The sequence below is a fragment of the Melospiza melodia genome, chromosome 8 (genome assembly GCF_035770615.1).
Source record: "Melospiza melodia melodia isolate bMelMel2 chromosome 8, bMelMel2.pri, whole genome shotgun sequence".
NCBI lineage: Eukaryota > Metazoa > Chordata > Aves > Passeriformes > Passerellidae > Melospiza > Melospiza melodia.
In genome coordinates this window covers 27,595,017-27,618,739 of record NC_086201.1, presented here as the reverse complement: position 1 = coordinate 27,618,739, position 23,723 = coordinate 27,595,017, and the positions used below count along the sequence as shown (strand labels likewise).

General features: G+C 41.3%; 1 protein-coding gene and 1 long non-coding RNA gene across 2 annotated transcripts in view; one reads left to right on the top strand and one right to left on the bottom strand.

Annotated features, from left to right (window-relative positions):
- Positions 1-23,723, top strand: part of PLCL1 (phospholipase C like 1 (inactive)) — a 179,314-nt gene that overhangs the window by 128,423 nt on the left and 27,168 nt on the right. The window contains exons 2-3 of the mRNA XM_063162440.1: positions 10,642-13,113; positions 15,285-15,488. Of these exons, the coding sequence (XP_063018510.1) occupies positions 10,642-13,113; positions 15,285-15,488 (2,676 nt within the window). The remainder of the gene's footprint in view (positions 1-10,641; positions 13,114-15,284; positions 15,489-23,723) is intronic.
- The window catches only part of LOC134421461 (uncharacterized), a 73,647-nt gene continuing 53,579 nt past the window's right edge, over positions 3,656-23,723 (bottom strand). Inside the window, exon 3 of the long non-coding RNA XR_010028598.1 lies at positions 3,656-3,702. This is a non-coding gene — a long non-coding RNA (uncharacterized LOC134421461). The remainder of the gene's footprint in view (positions 3,703-23,723) is intronic.

Below are 23,723 nucleotides of genomic sequence, written 5' to 3'. Positions count from 1 at the left end.
TTCACCGAAGGTGCTGAGATTTGTGCATCAGAAACATATTTGAGTCTTGTGGAAACCATGAGACAAATCCAGAGCAGATAGTGCTTCCTCAGAGTGTTCCTGGGCTTCTGAGCTGAACTAGAAGCCAGGAGGTTCCCACTCTTCTGGCTGCAAATCCAACATTTTTCTTCTTGCTCAACATTTTCTTAATGTTGCAAGTGTACAAAACTATTGGAGATTTGAGGTGTTACTTCCTCTACATAAGTACTAAGTTATGTTACAGCTGAAGTGTAGTTATGCAGTGGTTAGAGTTCATTTTTTTTCTAAAACTCCTATAACCACTAGTTCATAAAATTAAATATTAACTGGATGGAAGCAATTGCACCAGGCTGGTGATATACTTAAACTGTAAAAATTCAGTATAAAACCCAAGGGATTGTAATACTCAGGAATGCATACAGTTTAATTCTAAGATAAAAGATTTATGATTATTCAGCAAATATATTTATATGACCAGGATAAAGCTACATTATAATTGCATTCCTTTATTTGTTAAAAAATCCTAAACCAAATAAGCAATTGGATTTTTTTTCTCCCTAAGATATGGGCTTAGGAAAGATATGAAGATATGGGAAATAGAAGAGTTTTGCACTTGAAGATGGATAATTTTGAAGGAATGCAATTAAAAATTGTAGCACATCTCCATAGCAAATCAGTTATTCTTTAAATAAATTGGATATTTATGATGCTGCAGTTTGCAGCTTATCAAGGTGCTTGTAACCTGCCTAATTTACTGCTTATTTTGATGAGCAATGAAAACATTCTGTTTGGTAAAAATTTGGAATATGCCTACTTATGAGAGTCACATAATATGATTTAATGAGGCTACCACAGCTGTTTCTTGAATCCTTCTTTCCTTTCTATTAATGGAGAAATCTGTGTTTTGCTTGTAAGGGAGATGTTTAATTTGTCATACCGTTGCTAAGTGCGCCACTGAAATAATTGTTTCACTTGTACGTTGTTTTCTGCCCTGCCAACTCCTTTAGCAGTGTAGGAGCACATTTCATGCCTTGAAACTCCTCTGATACCAGAAGGCAGGATTTATGTGTAAATCTTGCTTTTCAGCCCAGGGGTGCTGAAGGGGAATGTCTGGTATGCACCGTGCCCATAGATGTAAAGCTAAAAAGCTGTAGGTGGGAGTAAAATAAAAGTAAAAAATACATGGGGAATTTTTGAGCCTCTGGTTAAATACAGCCATATTGCAGTGCCTATATTGTAGAGGAGCAATCAGAAAGCTTTCCCAGATCCTTGCCTTGTGATGGAGCTTGTTGACAAGGTGTCCGTATGAGGGTTAATAAATCACAAAGGGGACAGTGCTGCCTCCATGCACATGGGTGAGCTGTGCAGGGACCTGTGCATTATAGGTCAGATAAAACACTGCCCTGTCTTGCCCATATACTTCATATTCAGCTTTATGTATTTTATGTCAACCTATTTATTAATTCAGTTATGACTGACAATTGGAATTTAAAAAAAATCCCGTTAAACCAGTTTAATTACCTAATTTTATTGATTTTTGTAACTTCATAGCTAATTTTAGGTATAGGGGCTGATCTGAATTGGCATAAATGTGATTAATGAAGAAATAATTTAAGTTGATTAAAAAGGGTTTAAAATAATGTGATTAGCCTATAGAGATTTGTGTGGCTTATTGGATTACACATTTTATTCCTGGAGGACTGCTGTAAGATTCAGAATGAAATTAAATTGGTCACCCTATTTTGGGCCCCCAGTGCTTGGTAATCTCCAGTGCCATGATATCAGACCAGAAAGCACAGTCGCATTCAACTGTTTTCTCTTGGAAAAACACTGGATTTAATTTTTGACTTAATACCCAAATAATCAGGCCAAAAAATAGCACTGAAGTCTGGTCTGCTCCCTATTAAATAGGGCTTAAATAAAATCCTGTTTGATCTTTTGGGATGTCCTTTTGGAAGGAGTCAGGTGCTGATGAAAAAGTGATGAAGACTCTCCAGCATCCTTGGCACATTATGACCATTGTCAGTTTTGCTTTTATTGTTTAGAGTCTTGGCTTGATTTTGAATGTGTCAATTTCCAGGATTTAAAAGAATGTATCACTCAATAGTGCTGATCTTCACATAATATTTATATAATCATCTTCATAATCACAAGGGATCTTGTGGATCCCTTCTAGCTCAGAATATTCTGTGATCTAAAATCTATGCCAACATTAATCCATATTTTGAGTTTCTAGGAGATCCATAAGGAAATGTAATTTGAAGGACTTCTTAAAGTACATCGATTAAGGGTTTAATTAAACTACTCAATTGATATCATTACATTTTGAATAAAAGTGCTCAGATATCCCTTAATTAGGGCACGGGGTGTCTGTTAAGTTTTTTCCTTATAATCATGCACATTTTTATTAATGCTAATACAATAATTATCAATACAGACAATATATGTATTACACTAAAAGAATCTGTAATCCCTTACTTGAATGTGTTTTCCAAAATCTTCCTGGTTCTTGTGGCACTTGTGAGCTTCCCAATTTTCAAGGTAGTTTCTAAACTGAGAAACATGATGGACAAATACAACAATATTAGGACTTTTCTATCCTGAGTAGATACTATATTTATACAACCAAGTATACTGTTCTGTGTGTGATCTTTCTGTTATATTCTGTGCTGATCATCCATGATGAAACAGTTGAATTTTTTTACCCAAAATTATTCTCCTGTGTCAGAGTCCTGTAAATAGGGACTGGCCCTTGTGTTTTTAGAATTATGACCTTGTATTTTGTTCCTTATTGGAAGATACTTATTTTTTTATGTATTGCCTGTCAAGCAGTCTTTTGACGGCTGACTCACATTCTGTTATTCATCACTGTTGAAACTTGGCTTTGTATCATCTCCAGACTCCATGTGTATTGATTTTATGCTTTCTTCCAGGTCACTCTAAAAATTCTAAATAGCACTGGGATAAAGAATGGGTCCCTGCAGGATCCCATTTGAAACATTTCTTCATGATAAGTGTTTCACATTTACTGCTGTATTTGAAAGTTATCATTTATCTTGTGTTTGATTAATTTAATGTCTTCTGAGTTTATTTTTATTGCTGTATCTTCTTGATCAGAATGTCATTCACTACCAGGTTAACTACATTGCAAAAACCATAATACATTAGAGTCTATTACAGTGACTTTATGTGTATCATCAAAACTTTTTATATCATAAAAGCACAGATATCAGGTTAGTCTGACAAGTTCTGTTTTCCATAATGTTGGAAATAGGTAATATTAATAATATTTTTATTCTTAATCAAATCTTTTTGCAGCTTTTCCATTATTGTGACAGTGAAAATTACCCACTCATAGATGCAGTGCCAGTTAAGTATTTAGAGATTTAATGAAGGGAAATACCACTTGGGCATGTTTTTCCTTACCCAGGTCTTTTCTAAACTTATTTGGCTTTTCCTTCTGAGTTGCTACTGGCATTCTCTTATTCTCTTAACTTTTGTCTCAGGTTCTGTAACAGAATGAGGATAACAACTTTGTACAATGGAGTTCTCTTGGGAATGCTGCAGCTGAGATCCCCATTTCCAGACCTTGATGTTGCTACTTCTGCTTGAAGACAGAAAGCGTCTTTCTGTTTTTCTCAGCTTTATATTCCTTGCAGGACGATGAGTCCAATCATCATTGCACTAGGAAGGATTAGAGCCTGTAAGCAACCCAAGCACTTGAAAATAGCAGAATATTTGGGAGTAGTAGTGGTTGGAGACATTACACCCCAATGAGCTGGGTCAGTCCCTTACCAACTATAAGCCTCCTTCCAGCTGAAAGTAGATCTGGCACTTGGGGTGTCCTTAGTGAAGGGGCTTTTTCTACAGGGAGAATGGACATTATCCATGAAAAATCTTCATCAGGTGGTGTCCTCTGTAGGCTTATATGGAGACATTGTGTGTGTGTATTGAAGTGTCATACAGGAAGCTGTTTCTCTCTGTAGATGTTGCTTAATGCATAAAGGCAGAGCTATTTGCTCTGATGGAAACCAGTTGGATGACACTTCAACAACAATGGCAGAAAGCTCTGGAGAGTGGTAGCCTCATTGCAGGCTCTCATCTTTTGTGCTCTTGGAAGTTTTTCAACCTTGGCTTCATGGCCCTATTTCTAAAAAAGAAGGGAAAAGTGGTAACTTATCATGGTATCATGCCAGAAAATAAACCCTCCTTGCATTGTGTGCTTTTCATTTCCAAAAAGCATTTCCAGATGGAGTCTTTATGTGCTGCTGGTTTATTATTTTGCTCTAATTTGTCATTTAAACAGCAAAGGTAAATCTTCTTCAAGGTAAAATGGAATAAATTTGGTAGTGCTAGTAATTTAAAAAAGAAAATTAAAAAAACAAGTATACAACAAAGAATTTCTTAAACAGCAAATCATTTTGGTTCAGGTGTTTTTCCTGAAGATCTGCTCCAGACATTCTTTTGTATCGCCTTCCAGTCTTACACAACAGTACTTGAAAGTGTTTTTTAGTAATGGAGCAAAAGAGGAAATCAGACAAGCCATTACAGTCTTGCCTCCTCTTGATCTTCAAAATGGGGACTATTTTCTTCACTCAGTTTTCCTGCCCTTGCACTGTGCCCATTTTGCAGGGTGACTTTTTTCACGAGAAGCTGACCGTAGTTATTATTATGGGTCTTGGCGAGAGCCCAGTGCCCATCCCCAGTGTCCTGGAAATCCTGGGGAACTGAGGAAGCCTGCTGTAAATACAGATATCACTCACAGTTCCCCAGGACACTTTTCTTTCCTGTGTCTGATCTCCCTCAGTCCTTGCTCTCTATGAACTGTGGTAGTGCTGAGGCTTCTGTGTGGAGTTTGTGCTTGAGTTAAGCTGTTGGTTAGTGACAACTCACTGCTTTGCACACATGCCAGTGGGACTATTTTGGTATTTGGAGAGTTGTTGGACACTGTGTTCTGAAGCTGTTTCTCTTGTATGTGTTCATCTTGTATTTTTGGTTGGCCTTAAGTTTTCCATTTGTTCCATTACATGTGTAGCTCAGCTTTTAACAGTGTGTGTGTTAAATTTTTGATCTGGTTTTTGTTCCCCACATGCACAAATCCCTGAATTAGTAGGAATTTTGCCTTGAAGGGGCTACCAAGGTTGATCTCACAGCAGTAACATTGCCCTTGCCATCTTTTGAGCTGTGTGTTCGCACAAGTGTGACTGGCAGCATCCCCATAGCTGCCTGCAGCAGGGATAAGGTGCTTTGGCTGTTCAGCCCCTGTGTGAAGGTAGCTGCTTTGTGCCATGAGTTGTCAGCCTGAATGAATTTTGAGTAGGCAGCCTTTTCTTTGTTGACATGTGAGTTGTCACAGTGGGTATGTACCTGATGCTTAGATCCTATAGGCCTTGCCAAGCAAGATTAGAGGCAGTTTAGCTCCTTAATTTGGTGTGATAGCAGGGACTGTGAGAAGAGTTGATTAAATCTGCACAATGGGCAATCCAAGGATACTCTCTGAGGATGGTCAGAACATGGCTGAGATTCACAGAAGAAAGCTTTGTGTGCTAAGGATGAATACTGGTTTCCAGTTATCATTTCTACTGCTCTAATTGTGCTGGTACTGTGGGTTCAAGCTTTGATCTACATCTGATCAAATGGACTGAGCCTCACAGGCTGTGTATGAGATCCAGCTGCAGCCCTGGCCCAGGCTTTGACTTTGTGGTTTTTTGGATGGTTTTTATAAATCTTCCCTGCTCTGGCATACTTCATTCTAGAAAAATTACTCTGTCATTTGTCAACCTGCTACGCAGTGCTTTGAGTGCCATTAGTGACTCACTGGCTTCTTTACTTTCTCTTCAAAAGTACATTTTCCACCACAAGTACAGAAAGCCTTAAGGTTTTCAGAGGCTCTGATTCTGTCTTTGTATAACTGAAATTTCTAAAAAGATTATCCTGTAGAGTTAATTAGTTTCTCCTAGAAAACAGAAAATCAGGTAATCAGTTGGCCAGTTAGCTGGATCACCTGGAATTTCCAGAGCAGACATCTTTTAGGACTGTTTATTACAGTCTATTTGTGAGGAGACTAAGCTGTCTGTTACTGATTCTTAGTGCTAGGTTCAGAGAAATGTCAAAGATTAGAATCAAACTGGTGAAAATGTGAATTGTTTTTTGGGGAAATAGCTCTTAATCACATTGAAAGAGTTTATTTCTCAGGATTATTACTGAATTTCACATCCTTTCACAAGAACCCTGCAGGTCTTTAAGGGTTTTTGGGGTCTTTGGGTAGGTGATGGATTTTGCCTTTCTTATCCTCTTTAGCAGAATCCTGGAAGACTGTCAGTGCTTTAGAGAGCGTTCAGGAAACCTAATGTCAGACAAATAATAATTCATGAGCTTGACCTTTCTGTGCAGGTTTGCTATCTAGTTCTTATTATTGCCCTGGTTCCTAACTTTCAATGGGCAATTTATGTCCTACAGTTTTGACCAAGAGGATGGGATGAGGTGGAGAGCATGTTAACTCCTCTGTTTTTTTAAATCCCACTTATTTATTTCTGTTAGCTCTTTGATTTAAACAGCAGAAGTTTGGGCAGTCAGAGGTCAGGGTGAATGGGGTGGAGTTTTCCCACAACTGCTGATGGCTTAGTGATCCTACTGTTTATGTATCCAGTCCCTCTGACGAGGATGATGTGTTCAACAGGAGAGCTTCTCCTATTTTGGGAGTGTGCTTAGAGTGGTGCTCTGAATCCTTCCTTTAAAAACATTGAGAAAATGTTAGGATGCAGTCAGGCCAGCACACAGATATATCTCCTTGGTCCTTAATGATTTCAGAGCAGCGGCGCATACGCTGAAATCTGAGTGCATATTGATGTGGTCTTGTGTTTGATGTCTTGAGGTATTTTGTGTAATTGATACTGTGCAGGCTCAGGAGCAGGAGGGAGATGGAGTCATCCTGTTAGATCACCTTATAGGGGATAACCAAAGAACTGAAGGAAACCCTAGTTTTGGGTCACTGTGGAAAGTGTCTTGCCTTGGAAACACAGGGTTTCCCATGTAAGCAGAGATTTCCTTTCTATGCTTGCACATGGCATGCAAACTGATTTTGTTTGTTTCCAGGAGGAGTGTTTTGTAAAGAGTGTGATTGTCCCTGTTAGGAAAGATCCTAGAGTGGAAAATCTATGAGTTAGGTCCTCATTTTCACATTGATGTAGATCTTTTTTAGGAAATATCATCGTTACATTTTCATCTTTCACTGCCACAATAAATTCAGTTCCATCAGTACAAGTGACTGAGGGTAAAGGGCAGTCCTAGGCCAGTTACTGTCCTGTTACCTAGGTAAGATCAATTTTTATGACTGTAGCATCTTGGAGAAAGATGGGCTTTCCAGTTCCAAGATTCAGGGCTGCATCTAATTGTGCTTTCTGATTGCTTTGGTTAATGAAGAGGAGCAAGTGCTCTTGCATGGATGAAGACTGAGGAGAGGTTTTTTGATAACTTGCAGTGGGAATGTTCTTGGCAGGTAGCACAAGAAATCATGTTTCCTATCTATCCACGTATGGTGTTGGCAGCTTTTTGTTTGCTGGGTGACTGTACTTGTTCCTGTTCTTAGTATCCAGTAAAATGGAGCAGCAGTTTGGCCACTGGAGACACTGCAGCACAGAATTCTTAGCTGGATGTCTTGTTTTAGAAGATCAATCTGTTGAAATTGGATTAGGTAGAGAAAGCAATAGCTACACTAAAATTAGACCACAAAGTCTGGAGTCTCAGTTGAACAAGCATAAGATCAGTGGGGAGGCACAGGGTATGGAAATAGTCCCCTCCAGGCATGGATGTGAGTGGGGCCCAGTGGTGGGAGGACACTCCTGTGCTCCCCAGGGTGGTCACTGGGGCTCTGGAGGTGTGTGGCCTGGCTGAACCATGGTGTCAGCATCCAGAGTGCCTCGTTCAAGCATTAGGAGTGTGTGCTAATGCAAAGGTGAGTTCCCGGGCTGTGAGTCTGGGAAAACAGCTTTGGAACTTAAGAAATACCTTTTGACTTTTTGCAAGATCAGAATAATTAACTTAGTGATAATTATGCATGAAAACTTTCACATTATATCTAAAGTAACAGCTCTCACTTTGAAAGACTGAGGCTGCTCCTAGTCTGGAGAGACCAAGAGGGGAATAGCTGATGCAGCAGTGAGCTCAGTTTGCAATTGCAGTTCTGTGGGGTTTGTGTGTATTTACATTAGATGGAGGGCATTGTTAGTATCAGTTAAAATAATCCCATCACTGTCAATAATAATTAAATCTGTTAATTGTAGGCAATTAGTCTGTGGATTAGGCTTGAATTCTGTTCCATTGATTGAAAGATGCGGGGAAGTCCCACTCTGATACAAAGTGCTGTTGTACAATTCTGATGTTCCTTACATATCACTAAGTACAAAACCAGAAGTAGCTGTCAAAAATGAACGCAGGTAAAGACAACACAGAGGATAATCTAATCCCCACCAGAATCCCTGAGGGGTTAGGACTGAGTGTTAAAAAGAAACCTTTGTTGTTTGTCCATGAGGTCAATTAGTTGGTTTTTTTTCCAGCTGAATACCTGAAAAATGGCTGATTAATTCCCTGACTTGCTTTGATCAAAAGACCCATCTTATTAAAAAATAAATGTTTTTTAGTTTTTGCAGAAAATAAAGTATTTGCATAACATTTGTGCCTCCCTAGTTAAGACAAAATGTCAGACCTGTAGATAAATCAGATAGGCTGCTCTGATGAGGTTTCCAGGTCTGGCCCTGAGGAACCTATGAAGGAATGAATCACTGCAGATTCCAAGGCCATTAATGCATCTAACTACATGAGGAAAATAATCCTAATTAATCATCAATGTTAAATATAAATACTGCTCCTGTAAACATAAGGAAATAAAAAAGAAGAGGCTCTTGTAAAACCCATGGAGTAATCTACTACATTTGTTTGTATTCATTAGTATCTACTGCCTGGAGGTGTTCATAACCAAAGCTGTGTATTAAGACACAGTATATTAATGCAGGAACAGAATATTTTAGCATAAAACTGTAATTTAAAAAGTAGCTGACCTGAGGCACTTGCTTCATTGACTTTCTTCCTGTTTCTTTGAGACCCATTCTCATAAGTACTAAATAAATGGCAAGAGTAATTATTCTTGTCAGTAGAAGTCTCTGTACTGGTTTAATGAGAAATATTTGTCATACGAAGTTTAGAGGTCTTAATTTTGTTCCCAGTAGATCCCATGCCTTTAAATTCAGTAGTTAGGGGCCTGGGGGTTTGGAAATATTTTTGGATGTTATTGAATGAAGTGAGTGAATGACAGCAGCAATTCTGTAGAAACATTGATACTGACTACTTTGCTGAAAGTGTCTATACAGACATGCAAATGAAGAGTGGTGAGACCCTTGTGAGCATCAGAACTGATGCTCTGTGGCTTGGGGAGCTACACAGGGTTCTGCTCAGGGCAGAGCATCAAAGGACAGAGATGGGTGGATGGAGGGCCCTGCTAGAGTTTATTCACAGGATTTGCAGAGGAGTATTGCCCGAGCAGGTTGAATGACACAGCAGATAAACTGCAGCTGAGAGGAACCAGCTAGGGAAGGGAAGTCCAGGCTGCAGAGGGTTGGGAGTTGGGTTTTAGCATCTCAGAGCAGATCCCCAGGGGCTGTTGGGAAGCTGGTGCCTGGTGCAGGTCTGGTGTCTGGGCCTGAGGCAGCAGAGTGGAGGCCTGAGTCCCAGCATCAACATTTCCTTGCCTTGGGGATCCTTTTCCATTAAAAATTCAGGCAGCTGAGGTCCCTTCAACTGCAGAAGGCAGAAAACTAAGGAAGGATTGCTAGTGGCCAGGGAAATAGGAGGGAAAGCAATTTTAACAAGTTTTTCACAATTAATTGCAGTCTTAAGTGATGCTTTAAAAATATTTTTGGTAGCTGTTGGGTAGTTTACATACTAATGGGGTAGATGGAAATCATGCAGAGAAAAGAATGATTTATACTTCATAATTATTGTGAGATATTTTGAATTGATAATATGCAGGGAAAGTTTAAGTTTAGTTGCTGCACTAACATTACAGACAGCTTTGTAGGCAGCTGGGTTTACAAGAAGTAGTTGATACTGAAAAGACAATCACATGTCTGGCTGAGTATTTTCTCAAGAGGAGTTAGAAAATATATCCTAAAGGTAAAGGCTTTGGATTTCTTGTCTGGCTGTCCATTTTCCCGCAGTGCTTTGTAGTTGTTGTACACAGAAATGACCAGAATAACTTCTTTTCCAAACAAGTGGGGAGACGAGAGTGTGATATATCTGCTTTGAAACTGGACATAACGTACACAACTGGGTACTGCCTCCTCACAGCTGTAGCAAGCTGCTGAGATCTGGAGGACAGTTTAATAGCTGCAAATGTCACTCATGTAAACTTGCTATCTCTAATGCTGCAGTCAGTCAAGTTGCTTTATATCTCAGTATATTTTATAGCTCAGTAGGGAACTGAGTCGTGGGAAGGAATAAGATGTTTTGTTTTGAGGTTCAGAAGAACATTAATTATCTTTACATAAATGTACCTTTTCTATTATTTATGCACTTGTGGAATGGCCAAAGAAAACCTGCTAATTTTTTTAAAATGTAATTATTCCACAGGATCCTTCCAACCAAAAATGTGGAAGAAAGAAAACAGTGTCCTTCAGCAGCATGCCATCAGAGAAGAAAATTAGCAGTGCCAGCGACTGTATCAGCTTTATGCAGGCTGGGTGTGAATTGAAGAAAGTTCGTCCAAATTCTCGGATTTATAACCGTTTTTTTACTCTGGATCCTGACCTGCAGGCTCTTCGCTGGGAGCCTTCCAAGAAGGATCTGGACAAAGCCAAGCTTGATATTTCTGCTATAAAAGAAATCAGACTAGGGAAGAACACAGAGACATTCAGGAATAATGGACTAGCAGATCAGATTTCTGAGGACTGTGCACTGTCAGTAATTCATGGTGAGAACTATGAGTCCCTTGACTTGGTTGCCAATTCAGCTGATGTGGCCAATATTTGGGTATCAGGATTAAGGTACTTAGTTTCTCGTAGCAAACAACCCCTGGACTTGATGGAAAACAGCCATAATACCCCACGGTTTGCCTGGTTAAAAGCTGTATTTGAAGCAGCAGATGTTGATGGCAATGGCATAATGTTAGAAGATACAGCTGTGGAACTAATAAAGAAGCTTAACCCCACCTTAAAGGAATCAAAGATTAGATTAAAATTTAAGGAAATTCAGAAAAGCAAAGAGAAACTGACAACACGAGTGACAAAAGAAGAGTTTTGTGAAGCGTTCAGTGAGCTTTGCACAAGACCTGAAGTGTATTTCTTGCTTGTGCAGATATCCAAAAACAAAGAGTACCTGGATGCCAATGACCTCATGCTGTTTTTAGAGGCTGAGCAAGGAGTGACCCACATAACAGAAGAAATGTGTCTAGATATTATACGCAGGTATGAGCTTTCTGAAGAGGGGCGCTTGAAAGGTTTTCTTGCCATTGATGGGTTTACTCAATACTTACTGTCCTCAGAATGTGATATTTTTGACCCAGAGCACAAAAAAATTGTCCAAGACATGACACAGCCTTTGTCACATTACTACATCAATGCATCCCACAATACATATCTAATAGAAGACCAGCTCAGAGGGCCGGCTGATATCAATGGTTATGTCAGAGCTCTGAAGATGAGCTGCCGCAGTATTGAACTGGACGTCTGTGACGGCCCAGATAATGAACCCATTATTTGTAACCGCAACAACATGACATCGCCGCTTGCCTTTCGAAATGTCATCGAAGTAATAAACAAATTGGCCTTCTTTGCCTCAGAATACCCTCTTATTCTGTGCTTGGGGAACCACTGCTCTGTACAGCAGCAGAAGGTGGTGGTGCAGCACATGAAAAGAATCTTTGGAAACAAGCTGTACACAGAGGCACCTTTATCCTCAGAAGCCTACCTCCCATCACCTGAGAAACTGAAAATGAAGATCATTGTGAAGGGAAAGAAACTGCCCTGCAACCAGGATGTATTAGAAGGAGAGGTCACAGATGAGGATGAAGAGGCTGAAATATCCCGAAGACTTTCAGAGGACTTCTCGAGGGAACCAAAGCTGATCTGGCTCTGCAAGGAGTTGTCTGACTTGGTGTCCCTTTGCAAATCTATCCAGTACAAAGACTTTGAGACATCCATGAAATCTCAAAATTATTGGGAAATGTGCTCCTTCAGTGAGGCAGAAGCCAGTCGGATTGCAAACGAATACCCTGAAGATTTTGTTAACTACAACAAAAAGTTTCTGTCCAGGGTATATCCGAGTGCAATGAGGATAGACTCCAGTAACTTAAATCCTCAAGATTTTTGGAACTGTGGTTGCCAGATAGTGGCAATGAACTATCAGACCCCAGGGCCCATGATGGACCTACACACTGGTTGGTTTCTACAGAACGGGGGGTGCGGGTATGTTCTCAGGCCCTCAGTGATGCGTGACGAGGTGTCTTACTTCAGCGCAAATACCAAGGGCATTGTTCCTGGGGTCTCCCCACAGGTCCTACACGTCAAAATTATCAGTGGGCAGAATTTTCCGAAGCCCAAGGGCGCGTGTGCAAAAGGGGATGTCATAGACCCCTATGTCTGCATAGAAATACACGGGATTCCTGCAGACTGCACCGAACAAAGAACTAAAACTGTGCAGCAGAACAGTGATAACCCTATTTTTGATGAAAGCTTTGAGTTCCAGATCAATCTACCGGAGCTGGCCATGATCCGCTTTGTTGTTTTGGATGATGACTACATTGGGGATGAGTTCATAGGACAGTACACCATCCCACTGGAGTGCTTACAGCCCGGATACAGGCACATCCCACTGCGCTCGTTTGTTGGCGACATCATGGAGCACGTTACCCTCTTTGTCCACATTGCAATAACCAACCGAAGTGGAGGCGGGAAGGCACAGAAGCGTAGCCTCTCAGTGAGGATAGGGAAGAAGGCAAGGGAGTACACCATGCTGAGGAACACTGGTCTCAAGGTTATTGATGACATCTTCAAGCTGGCAGTGCACCCATTGCGAGAGGCCACTGACATGAGAGAAAATATGCAGGTATGAGACTTCCATTGTATGTGTTGGTGTGGCCTGAGTGTGGAAGTGAAGTCCTGGTGTGCGCTGCTGCTAGGGCAGGCTCGCTAAAGCTGGTGGAAGCTGGGGAAATTTCAGACCCACAGCTCTGTCAGCCTTTAAATGGACATTGGCAGGCTGATAGTTACAGGTGCTAACTAACAAGCAAACGTAGGATTAGGCAGAAATGTTTTAAAAATCAATGACACATTGATTTTTAATGCCCTTTCCTGACGTGTTTTACCGGTTGATTTTTTTTCCTGAGGAAGCAGAATTGAGGGTACATTAGTGTCCCCTGCCTCTGCTCCCAAAGACTCTATTTCCTCGTTGGTTCTATAAAGCATCAAGAAGCTTTTGTTTTGCTAATTGAGTGAGAGTTATGCTCTTAATTTTCTTAGGTGAAATACAAGGAGCAGTCAGTGAATGTGTCATTAAGATCTTGTGTACACCAAAGAAACCCACTGTGCAAAGAGCAGCATGTTTTCCTGAGTGTGTGTTGCCACTGTTTGCCCCAGGGCTGCAGATGTTCAACATAGGCAGTGAATGCCACTTGGATTGCAGTTTCCTCCCTGCTGAATAGCTGTTTTGTCTGGGCTGGTTGAGGGCTGGCACAGACACCAGTGCCGTGTCTTGGCTCAGAAGGTCCCCTGGCACCCTGTCCATGCTGCTGCATGCAGCAGAGCCTGCTGTGGCCAGCAGCATCAGGGCCCAGGTGCACAGCACTGTCACAAGGGCTTGGGTTGGACCTTGGTGCGTGGCAGCATGTGAAGTGGCAGCAAAGCCAAACAGCATCTCCAGTGCTCTCTTCTGTGGTGGGAGTGACTGGGGGTTGATTAAGGGACAGCTCAATTCTGAGCTTTAGGCACTGCCTAGAAACAAAACTGAGTTGCATTAAACAATGGGTTTTCCATAGCAAATAGCTGGAATCAGCTGTAGCTATCTCCTTGGTAAAGATACAGAAACAGTTCATTTTTTTCTCTCGAAAACAGGAGAAAAACATGTAGCACTTCATTGACCCCACTTTTCTGGATGGAGTCTAAAGCAATGAAATGTTGACAGCTGGAAAAGTTCACAAAATGACATAAGCTTTAAATCACTCTCAAAGGAATTGTCTCAGCATATTTTTAAGAATGGGAAACTCTTCCCAGCCTTTCCTTTCCTTCAGGCCTTGAAAGTAACTAGTTTGAACTGCTGACTCCACCTTCTGTCTAGGTCAGGCACTCTATATGAAATATATAAATGAAAATTCTCTGAATTTGATTCAGAAACAGTATTACTGTGCCTTCCAAGCAAAAGTTCAGTAAAAGATCATGTTACGGAGAATGCTGTGTAAAGACACATTTTTGGGTTGAACTGCATGTCATATTTAATTAATGAGAAGAACATAGCCAGGCATTGTCTAATTATTGGGGTTTTTTTTCACCAACTTGTGGGAGGAACATTTGCAAGGTATGGGTTGTTATAATCTCTTACTTGGTTTTTGTGCATCTTGGTCACTTCTTGTACAACTCAAGAAGCGAAGTGATGGGTGCATGTCAGCTGTATATCCTCTGACCTGGTAAATAAATAAATCCTGGTGTGTCAGTTTCGTTTGACCTGTATATCCGGTATTGATTTTCTTACATGTGACCTATGGAGGAGAAAGAGTGTGTGTGTTTCTTTATGATGTGATAATGTAAGGCTGAAAACAAAGTGAGTTTTTCCTGCTTGCCTTTCCCATGGGAAATGCAAGGTCTGTCAAACTTGTTCTTGCTGGAGGATGATAATGATGGGAGAACAAAGTGATTACAGCATCAAAAGCGATTGGAGTCTAAGCAGTTGGGAAGAGAAATAGCATTTTAGGCTGGTGGTTTAATATGCTGGGGACCAGACCTTGTCCCTGTTAGGGCTGGATTTGCAATGCAAAGTAGCTGAAGAGTTGGGATGCCTGAATCTGGGAGAAAGCTGGAGCTGGCGGGAAAGAGAATGGGGCTGGTAGGGAATTCCTGTCTGAGCTGGAATCCCATGGTCCATGGAGGGCCTGGGGATGGTGAACAGCGGGATAGCACTGTCTCCCATCAGAGGGGAGAAGAGGAACGGGCTGTCAAGGGATGGCAGGCAGGGGCGACCGAGTGGAGAGCGGCCACACGCGCTGAAGTGTTTGTGTCCTTGCCCAGAACGCCATGGTGTCGGTGAAGGAGCTGTGTGGGCTGCCGCCCATCGCCAGCCTCAAGCAGTGCATCCTGACCCTGTCCTCGCGCCTCGTCAGCAGCGACAACGCGCCCTCGGTGGCCCTCTGCATGAAGGACACCTTTCCTTATCTGGAGCCTCTGGGCACCGTGCCCGACGTGCAGAAAAAGGTCCTGGCAGCGTATGACCTGGTAAGCGCTTCAGCACTGCTCCCTCTGCCTTTCCCCACTGCTGTGAATCAGGCTGTGCCCATGGCTTTCACACACCCAAGTGTTCCAGTTAAACAAGGCTCTTCAAATGGCTTGGGCTCTGCAAGTTGGCCTTCAGTCACCACAATGCCACACTGGGCTTTTTGTTATTGTTTCCTTTTTTAAACACTGTTGTGGCTAGCACAGGTTGGCACTTGAAGAGGACTTTGTTTGCAAAACTAGTGGCAATTCAGCCCATGCTGGCAGTGGTAGTCCTTGTCCTTGGGAAGCAGCAAGATTTGTGTGCCGCCCTTGGCTGGCCTCCCCGCAGCAGAGCACAAGGCCAGTAGATAGGGAGCTGCAGCATGGCAGTTCCCAGGCAGAGCTGATCCCTGCCTTTGCCTACGCTTTGCAGCAGCACTGTCAGATGAAGTCAGTGTTGCTCTTGGGGAGGGCATGGCAGGGTTGGAAGGGAAGGTTAAAACACCCATTTTCTTGCACAGGGATGGAGAGGTCAGTGTGGTACAGGAATGCTTGCACAAATGTAGAGACATGAGCTGGAATCATTCCAGCTGAGTGCTGCTGCTCGTTGTATGACATATGTCACTGCTGTGGGTGACTGAGCAACAGCTGTGCGTGACTTGCAGCAGCAGAAGTTGCCATCACACTGTGCCTCTTGGGCTGTGGGGGTGCCCTGCTGATGCCCAACCTTTTTGGCAGTCTGCAGCAACCGATAGCAAGAGGCACAGTTCTGCCAGGCCTGACTGAAACAGTGCACTGTGGCAGCCAGGCTGAATCACAACCCATGTTCAGAGGACAGCAGTTTTTTCTGCAGCTTGTGCTCATAAGGAGTAAAATGGTGAATGATGGTGGGAGTATTGAATTGTTTCCAGAGACCCTGATGAGTTGCAGAGAGTGGTCACAGCTTTGACCAACTATCAATGTGCCAAATACTCACCTCCTTCCCATCTCTTTTTTTGCCTTAATAACACACTTTTCAAGGGACACTGATGTTGATTAAAACCGAAATACTAAAAGTACTCTTAAATAACCCCTGGGTTCCTTCCAGAATAGTTTCTAGTACTTGGAAGTGATTAAGTTATGGTAATAAAATGCCAGCTGTAACAATACCAGAACAAGGATTTGCAAATCCAGTTGATTGCCTTATTTTAGATGGAATCTTTCTGGGGTAGATTTGCTACATGGTCTCATGTCTTTGGGACAGAGCAAATACCACATAAATAAGAGATTTTTCTGTCTTTGGAGGCCTGCTTAATGGAGTTTTACCAAAATGAACGTGTCATCTCTTATCTTGGTAATTATATAGTGAAGAGTACACATGGGACTTTTCAAGGCCTCCTTATACTTTGGAAACACTTTTTCAATTTAAATAGGTGAAAGGCCTCTTTTGAATGTAGACAGAAACACTTGTATAACTGTTTTAAATAATGATTGTTCTCACGTTTGTCTCCGATGGGGGAAAATGTTACTTGAATGTCAAGAGAGCATGCAAACAGTTCAAAATCGGAGAGAGAGGAAGGGAGTTATGCCTTGCCTATGCAAGGGTTGATTTGAGATATAATTCTGTTGAGGAGAACATGATACTTTTTTTTTTACCCACTTTGGCTGTGACTGCCTCTTTTTTAAAACTATTCACTTCTGAAAAAGAAAGCTGGATTTAATAAGTGGTTTTGCTACATTTTGGATGTTTGCCTTTTGAGACAATGCCAGCAGCAGAATATTGAAATCTATTTAGCCTTTTCTGTGTTTGAATAAATGAACTGTCTCTATCAATCTTGATATTTGAAATCACAGTCTGGGAAGGGGTTTGCATTTTCAATGTTGACAAGGGGCTTCTCCTTGCTACATAATAACTTCATATATTCCAGTGTGTATTTCTTTTTAATATTTTTTATGCAAATAAGAACACAAGGAGATGTTGGTAGAAAGCAATATTAAAATATTTTAGCTTATTTATTGATTTTAATTCAAGATATGCTACAGTTCAGCCTTTTATATTGTTGATAAATATGACTTCAAGGAACTGGATCCACAAGTGCTTGCTGCATGTCTCTTCGCTTCAAAGCGCTTTTCGAATGAAAAGGCCTAAGAGCGTTTTTAAATGCATAAAATAAAATCTGTTTATATTGGCCTGTCTCTTGTATGAACAGGCTATACTTCTTAATTCCTTTTACAGTCAAACGGATAAAAGTTTGACCCTAAATCTCACAGTGTGACTGCAGGTCTGCCCCACTCACTGGGCCCCACAGCACAGGGAGCTTGAGTGCTGCTGCTCTGAAAACACTACATGTGCCACATTCTTTGGAAAGCCTATTTTGAAAATAATTTCTGATAAAAACAACTCTAATGTGTTAGAATTTTTCCCCATTACAGAAAATTGCCAACTGAATGTACCTTTTTATTTTACCACGGAAAGTATAGACTCTGCCTGTGTGCTTAATGGGGCATAAAGAGGGCTGAGGGTCCAGGGAAATGGAGGTGCAAGTGCTCAGAAACCTGCTACAATGATCTGGAAAACAATTAGCTGTCTGTTCCCTCCTGCTCAGCCTTTGTCAGCTGTGAGATAGACAAAGACCCCTTTGTGTAGTTTGTTTGTTTTTTCCTGGGCAATTAATTTTACCATTGTGCTCTGGATTAAATATTTCCTTTTGAGAGAGACTTTATTAGAATAAAATTTAATGTGCTTTGTTTGAGGAACCGGAACAGTTTTTTGGGACTGTGTTTCCCTCATTTTATGGAGATATTGCAGTGCTTTAGTGGAGCTGTACTGTTGGCCATGTCTCATGTAGGAAGAGGCTTCAATAATAATACTGGGTTGTATAAGAGTTTCTGCAGAGGACAGGAGGGAATAGGATTTGCCAAAATCAAGAAAATAAAGTGGACTGTTTACGATACACAGCCATTTTGAAAAGTGTGTCAGTGATCAGAAATGCAGTGTAGAGTGGCTAATTTCAATTTACAGCTTTAGTGATTCCTTACATAGAGCGTGCTGAATGGATTCTGGTCATGCTGTCATTGCTTCCCACACATACACACATCCTAGGATAGTGTACCCTGCCACTTTTAGAGTTGTTCTTCAGAGCTTTTCTTTCCCATGAGGAAGGGCTCTCACTCTCCCTCTACCTGTGTGCTTCCCCTTGGTGGTTGCTCAGGTGGGCAGCATGTGCAGTGTGCCTCACAACCTGTCAAATTCATGCTGGTGTTCTTTGATCACACCTAAAAAGGAGTTACTCCATGTGAAGAGAAGGGATGGGGCCCAGCTGGACCTGACAGATGGTTGAATTATTCATTGCAAACAGTTTTCCTGTGAAGTTAGGAATTTTTTTTGGTTGAGAATTGTTTGGAAACAGATTGTGGTTACTTTGTCTGCACGATATATTCATGTGCTGATGCAAGCATGCATGAACTCAGGGACACTTGTGCACTTTGCATTTCAGTTATTGGCTAAGCATTCTTTTCCTCCAAGATCAAATTATTGAATAATTTGAAAATCACAAGCAATAAACTATTGATAATAAATGTTCTTGGTTTTACCCAATCTCCTGGGTTGTATGCATATAGAATTTTTTCTAAGAAAAATGAGACATCCAAGTTATCTTTATGTGTTTTCAAATCGTAAATAACAAGGAATGTAAAAAAGATTGAACAATGAAGCTACTTGTTATATAAACTCACATTGACGTTCATGTTTTTCTCTGTATTCAAGCCTTATCTAGCTATGTTGAAGCAGACAGTTATGGAAGGACAGGGTGGCTGCAGGTACTGCTAAGAAATGCAGGATAGTTAAGAACATCTTGGCCAACATGGAGATGGATTTGGGATTTCTTCTTTCACAAGAAGCATCTGTGAGTTTGCTGGGAAATAAGAAGAGGTATTTTAATGGCAGTGGTTTTGTTGACATGAGTATAGATCCATGCATGCTAGCAGAGGTCTGCTGAAGTGTGTGTGAGGTGTACTGTTCTTTGTCTGCTGCTCTTTCATATTCAGTCTTCTTGGGCTTGTCTTGGTGCAAGCATGACTACATTCCCAAGAAGAAAGTCCTTTTTACCAGTTATTATCTAAATGCAAAATGACTAAGTAGATTTTTGTGAGCTTTTTCACTGAAATTCATACCTCAGCTGGGATATAGTCATCCCCAGAGGAGCATTTTCACAATTTTCTAAGCAGCTGAAGACAAGGGATATTGCAGAGCAGAGCATCCACTGCCAAAGAAGTGTCATAATGCACTGACGTCAAACACATGGTCCAGCACATGGACATTGTCTTGAATTTGTATTTGTTTTAAAGAATTTTCCATCCAAAATTGGACATAGAATGGGAAAGTTCGTTTCTTTTTCCACTTCTTATTAAGGAAAGTCCTGTTTCTTTCTGTGCTTCTTACAATTCTCTCACCCGCTACTCTCAAAGTTTCTTGCTCTGATTGCCCATGTCCATTAGTCACTTCTAAAACAGAACCAGAAGAGAGTCAAATCAGAACTTCCCTTAGAGAAGGAAGTTCCAATTGGGTACTTCAGTTGTGCTGTTTTAGCATAAGCATATTGAAAACTGACCTCTCTCTTTTCCTCCACTGCTCCTGCTGTTTTGTAGAGGACTGGTCTTCATGCATAGATCACATCCTGCAACAATGATTCCATATTTTCCCAGAAATATTTCTAACTGAAGACATGAAGTTGGAATTTAAGGTGAATTTTATGCAGTTTCTTCTCTTGTTTGTGTCAATAAGGTATTTTAAATTTTTCCAGCTCAGGTAACCATCCTTGATAGCTCTTTCTCATGCTGGGCTGCTTCAGGAAAAGACTCAGATACAGAAATCTGGCTTGAGCTGTACTGGGACAGAGACAAGGTGAGGGACAGAATGGTGGCCAGCAGCATTCTTTCCCATGTCCTGGCACTCCATGCCCATCTTTCCTTTCTTGCAAAACTTGCTGACACACAGTTGATGGCTTGGTTGTTTCTTGTCCCAGACGTGTGCAAGAAATACTCAGTACTAAAGGGAATTCTCTTCAAATTTTCATGAGCTCAGTTTTCTCTTCAGCTGTTTTTTGAATTGATTGTGTTTTTGTAACCTCTTTTATTTTTGATTGATGGTGGGTATGGCTGGTTTTTGAGGGTTTTTTTTTTTTTTTTGGAACCAGGCAAAACTCTTCATTGTCAATGAAAGGCATAGAAAATTGGGACAATGGCCATGAGGAGACACCTAAGAGAAAGCTTCCTTTTAGTCTGATGTTCAGTCAATTTCTGTTTTAAATGTTGGAATATTTATGAGAGGTTTCCTTGAACCGTCCATTTTTTCTCATTTATCTTTCCAGCAGGAGGAGTATTTTAATTTGCCACCGGGAGTTTTTCCCCTCTTTTTTTGTCTTCCTTTGGGGAGACTGCTGTGTTAATTTCCTCTCTCCTTTTCAATTTATAGAATAATTCACAATGAAAAGAAGAAATTGGTCTTTAGCACAAGAGTTCGTTAAAGTAAAAAGAACATTCTTTTGTTCAGTTGGTACTGATCCTGTGATTAAACTGCCCTTAGTACAGGCAATAAATAACCCTGTTAATTTCATGTGAATAATATGATGCCCTCAGTATTAAGATATTTTAAATTTCACTTAAAATTTATTTAGTTTAACAGAAGTGACAAAGTAAAGCATTGTTCTTTGTGTGAAGCACTGGGATTTAAAATTTTATATTCCATGCTATTCTTAGACAGTAAAGTGAGACAGGTCAGTTATGTTTTCAACTCTTGGTCTGTTTCACTTCCTGAGTTTCATATACTCAGGGGTTTGTGCCAGCTCCTGCTTCCTATGCTTTTTTTGAGAATCCACCATGATTGTTACAGAGAGCTTCAGGTGGATTGAGATGAGTCAAGTTTATACTTCTCTACACCAGAATCAGGGTTTGTGTGCTTTCATTCTTGTTTTTGTCCAATTTCCCTCTCAACCCTCCAGTTATGTTAAACATATCAATCAGTAAAGTTTATCACTACCTTTTGACATGGAAAATGCAAGTTATCCCAAGAAATCCTGCCAGCTTCAGCAGCTGATAAAAATTTCCTCCCTCTGAGTGGACCCAGATATCGACATCCACCCCCAAAAGTCTGCTTTTCAGTCAATGTCACTTGGATGGTAATCCCTTGAAGCTCAGCATCCAGGAGTTAACACACTCTGGTGGGACACAGGAGTCCTGAGGGAGTGGGACATCTCTTGCTCTGTGGGAGTCACTCATGGAAGCGAGCTGCCATTTGGGAGCTGGCATTAAACAGCATCCTGATGGGCTCCAGCCAGATGGCTGGGACTGCACAGCTGCCTGGAGGGCTGCTCAGGGCACATCTGAGCAGAGCAAAGATGCATGGAAATTCATGCTGCAAACATCAGAAAGCTCACTCTTCACTTTTGAGATTGCTTGGTGGGTTTAGATATATTGCTGGCAAAAGTGGGCTTGAAAACCTCAGGCTATCCTGTGATTTATGGGGTTACCTTCCCAGCAGAAAATCTCAGGGCCTTCCATGTCGTGTTTTTAGGGCTTCTGGTTCTTGTCCCTTCTAGAAGAAGTAGATGACGTCGTTGAGCAGGGTTTCAGATGTGATGGCAGCTGAAAAAGGAGGGAATGATTCAAACTGGGAAATCATGGACTCATTTCAAAACAAGTGACAAAAAAGAAAAAGTGTATCTAGATGCCATGAACCTATGCTATGAATTTATTCTTGGATAGCAGTTACTTGCCTGTTACACTCTTGTCTGTTTGAATCAGTCTGTTCTCCCAGGTGAACACCCAGGCCGTGTCCTTGCCCTGTCCTGTTGTTGCCATTTGTTACAGCAGCATTTGGAACCAGGATCTCGTGCCCCCTGAAAATGCACATGCAGCTCTTGCTGGGGGCAGAGTCTGGTCTGTCATGTAGGGATAAAGGATCCTGTACACTGTGTTTTCAGAGGTGGTAAAGGTGCCATAGGCCAGCCAAAATCTTACCTCAAACTGCCTTGGGTCCCATTATTTCTACCTAGTGCATTATTTCCTAGAAGAACGTGTGAGGGAGGATGCCAGGTGATGAACTGAGGTTGCCCTTTAACCCTAGTTAGTGAGCTGAGGAACTCTGAAACCACTTCAGGATTTGTCATGGGACAAAAGCTGCTTATTTTTGTCAAGATTACTGCAGATAGGAAGATGGGAACAGGTTAAATTCTGCTACATGATCTGGTTTTAATTGTTTGTTCTTGCCAAGCTGAGAGTAGTGAGACTTTGATGTCAGCATCAAAGGAGTGGAGCATTGCTCTACCTACTCTGCAGTAAGGGAAAATTGACATCCTAGTGCTACTTTGCTCTTAAAAAATGAATATAATACCTTCATATCTGAGAATCCTTAAAAAGGCATACCAGAAACTCCTGGGAGTAGGCTCAGTAGATGAATGATTCTCAAGCCTGCTCTTTTTGTGCATGGTGAGATACTTTCTTGTGGCTCTAAATATGTATATGTATGTGTGTATGTATGCACGTGTATATATAAGAACCTCACAAGTCACATTCTGCTTGAGGGATGTGAGCACAGGAGAGTCTGACACATAGGATGTCCTGTACCAGCTTGGCTGCAGCTGACCTCCCGGGGCAAGCCTTGCTGCTGGGTAGGGATGCAGGCACAGCCCCCGTGGGGACCCGAGCCCAGGGTGATGGGTGCAGGTGCCATGGGGATGCTGGGATCTCCTGGCTGCACTGGACAGTGCAGGCACTGCCTGCAAGAGGTGCACATTTGGCCTCTGGCTGCCTCTCCAGTGACCTGCAGGGTTTTTGGGACTCGTACTGTGTTCACTGCTCAGCCTTTGGGATTTGTAGTTGTCAGCTGAATGGCTCCTTCAGCACAAAAGGATAATGTGCTGTGGTACGGAAAAGCCAGAGAGTGGGTAAGAATTGTCATTTCTTTCCAGATGACAAGGGAAAATATCAAAGAGCAAAAAATTCAATGTGATGCATGAACAAGTAAGTAATAAGAATGAAAGGCAAAGGACACTATTGAAAGTAATTTAAATTTCAGGCATATCCACTGGGCATGTTCTGTTAAAAAACAATTTTGCACTCTCTAGGTATGTCAGGCTTTTTTCACTCTGCCTGTGAAGCTGATAATGGATTTTGTTTTCCGTGTGTTGTTTTTTATATCAAAGGAAAGGCATAGGTATTTTTGTCAAATGCAGCCTTAGTACATTTAATTAGAAGTAAAGATGAGATGAGAAGCAAAAT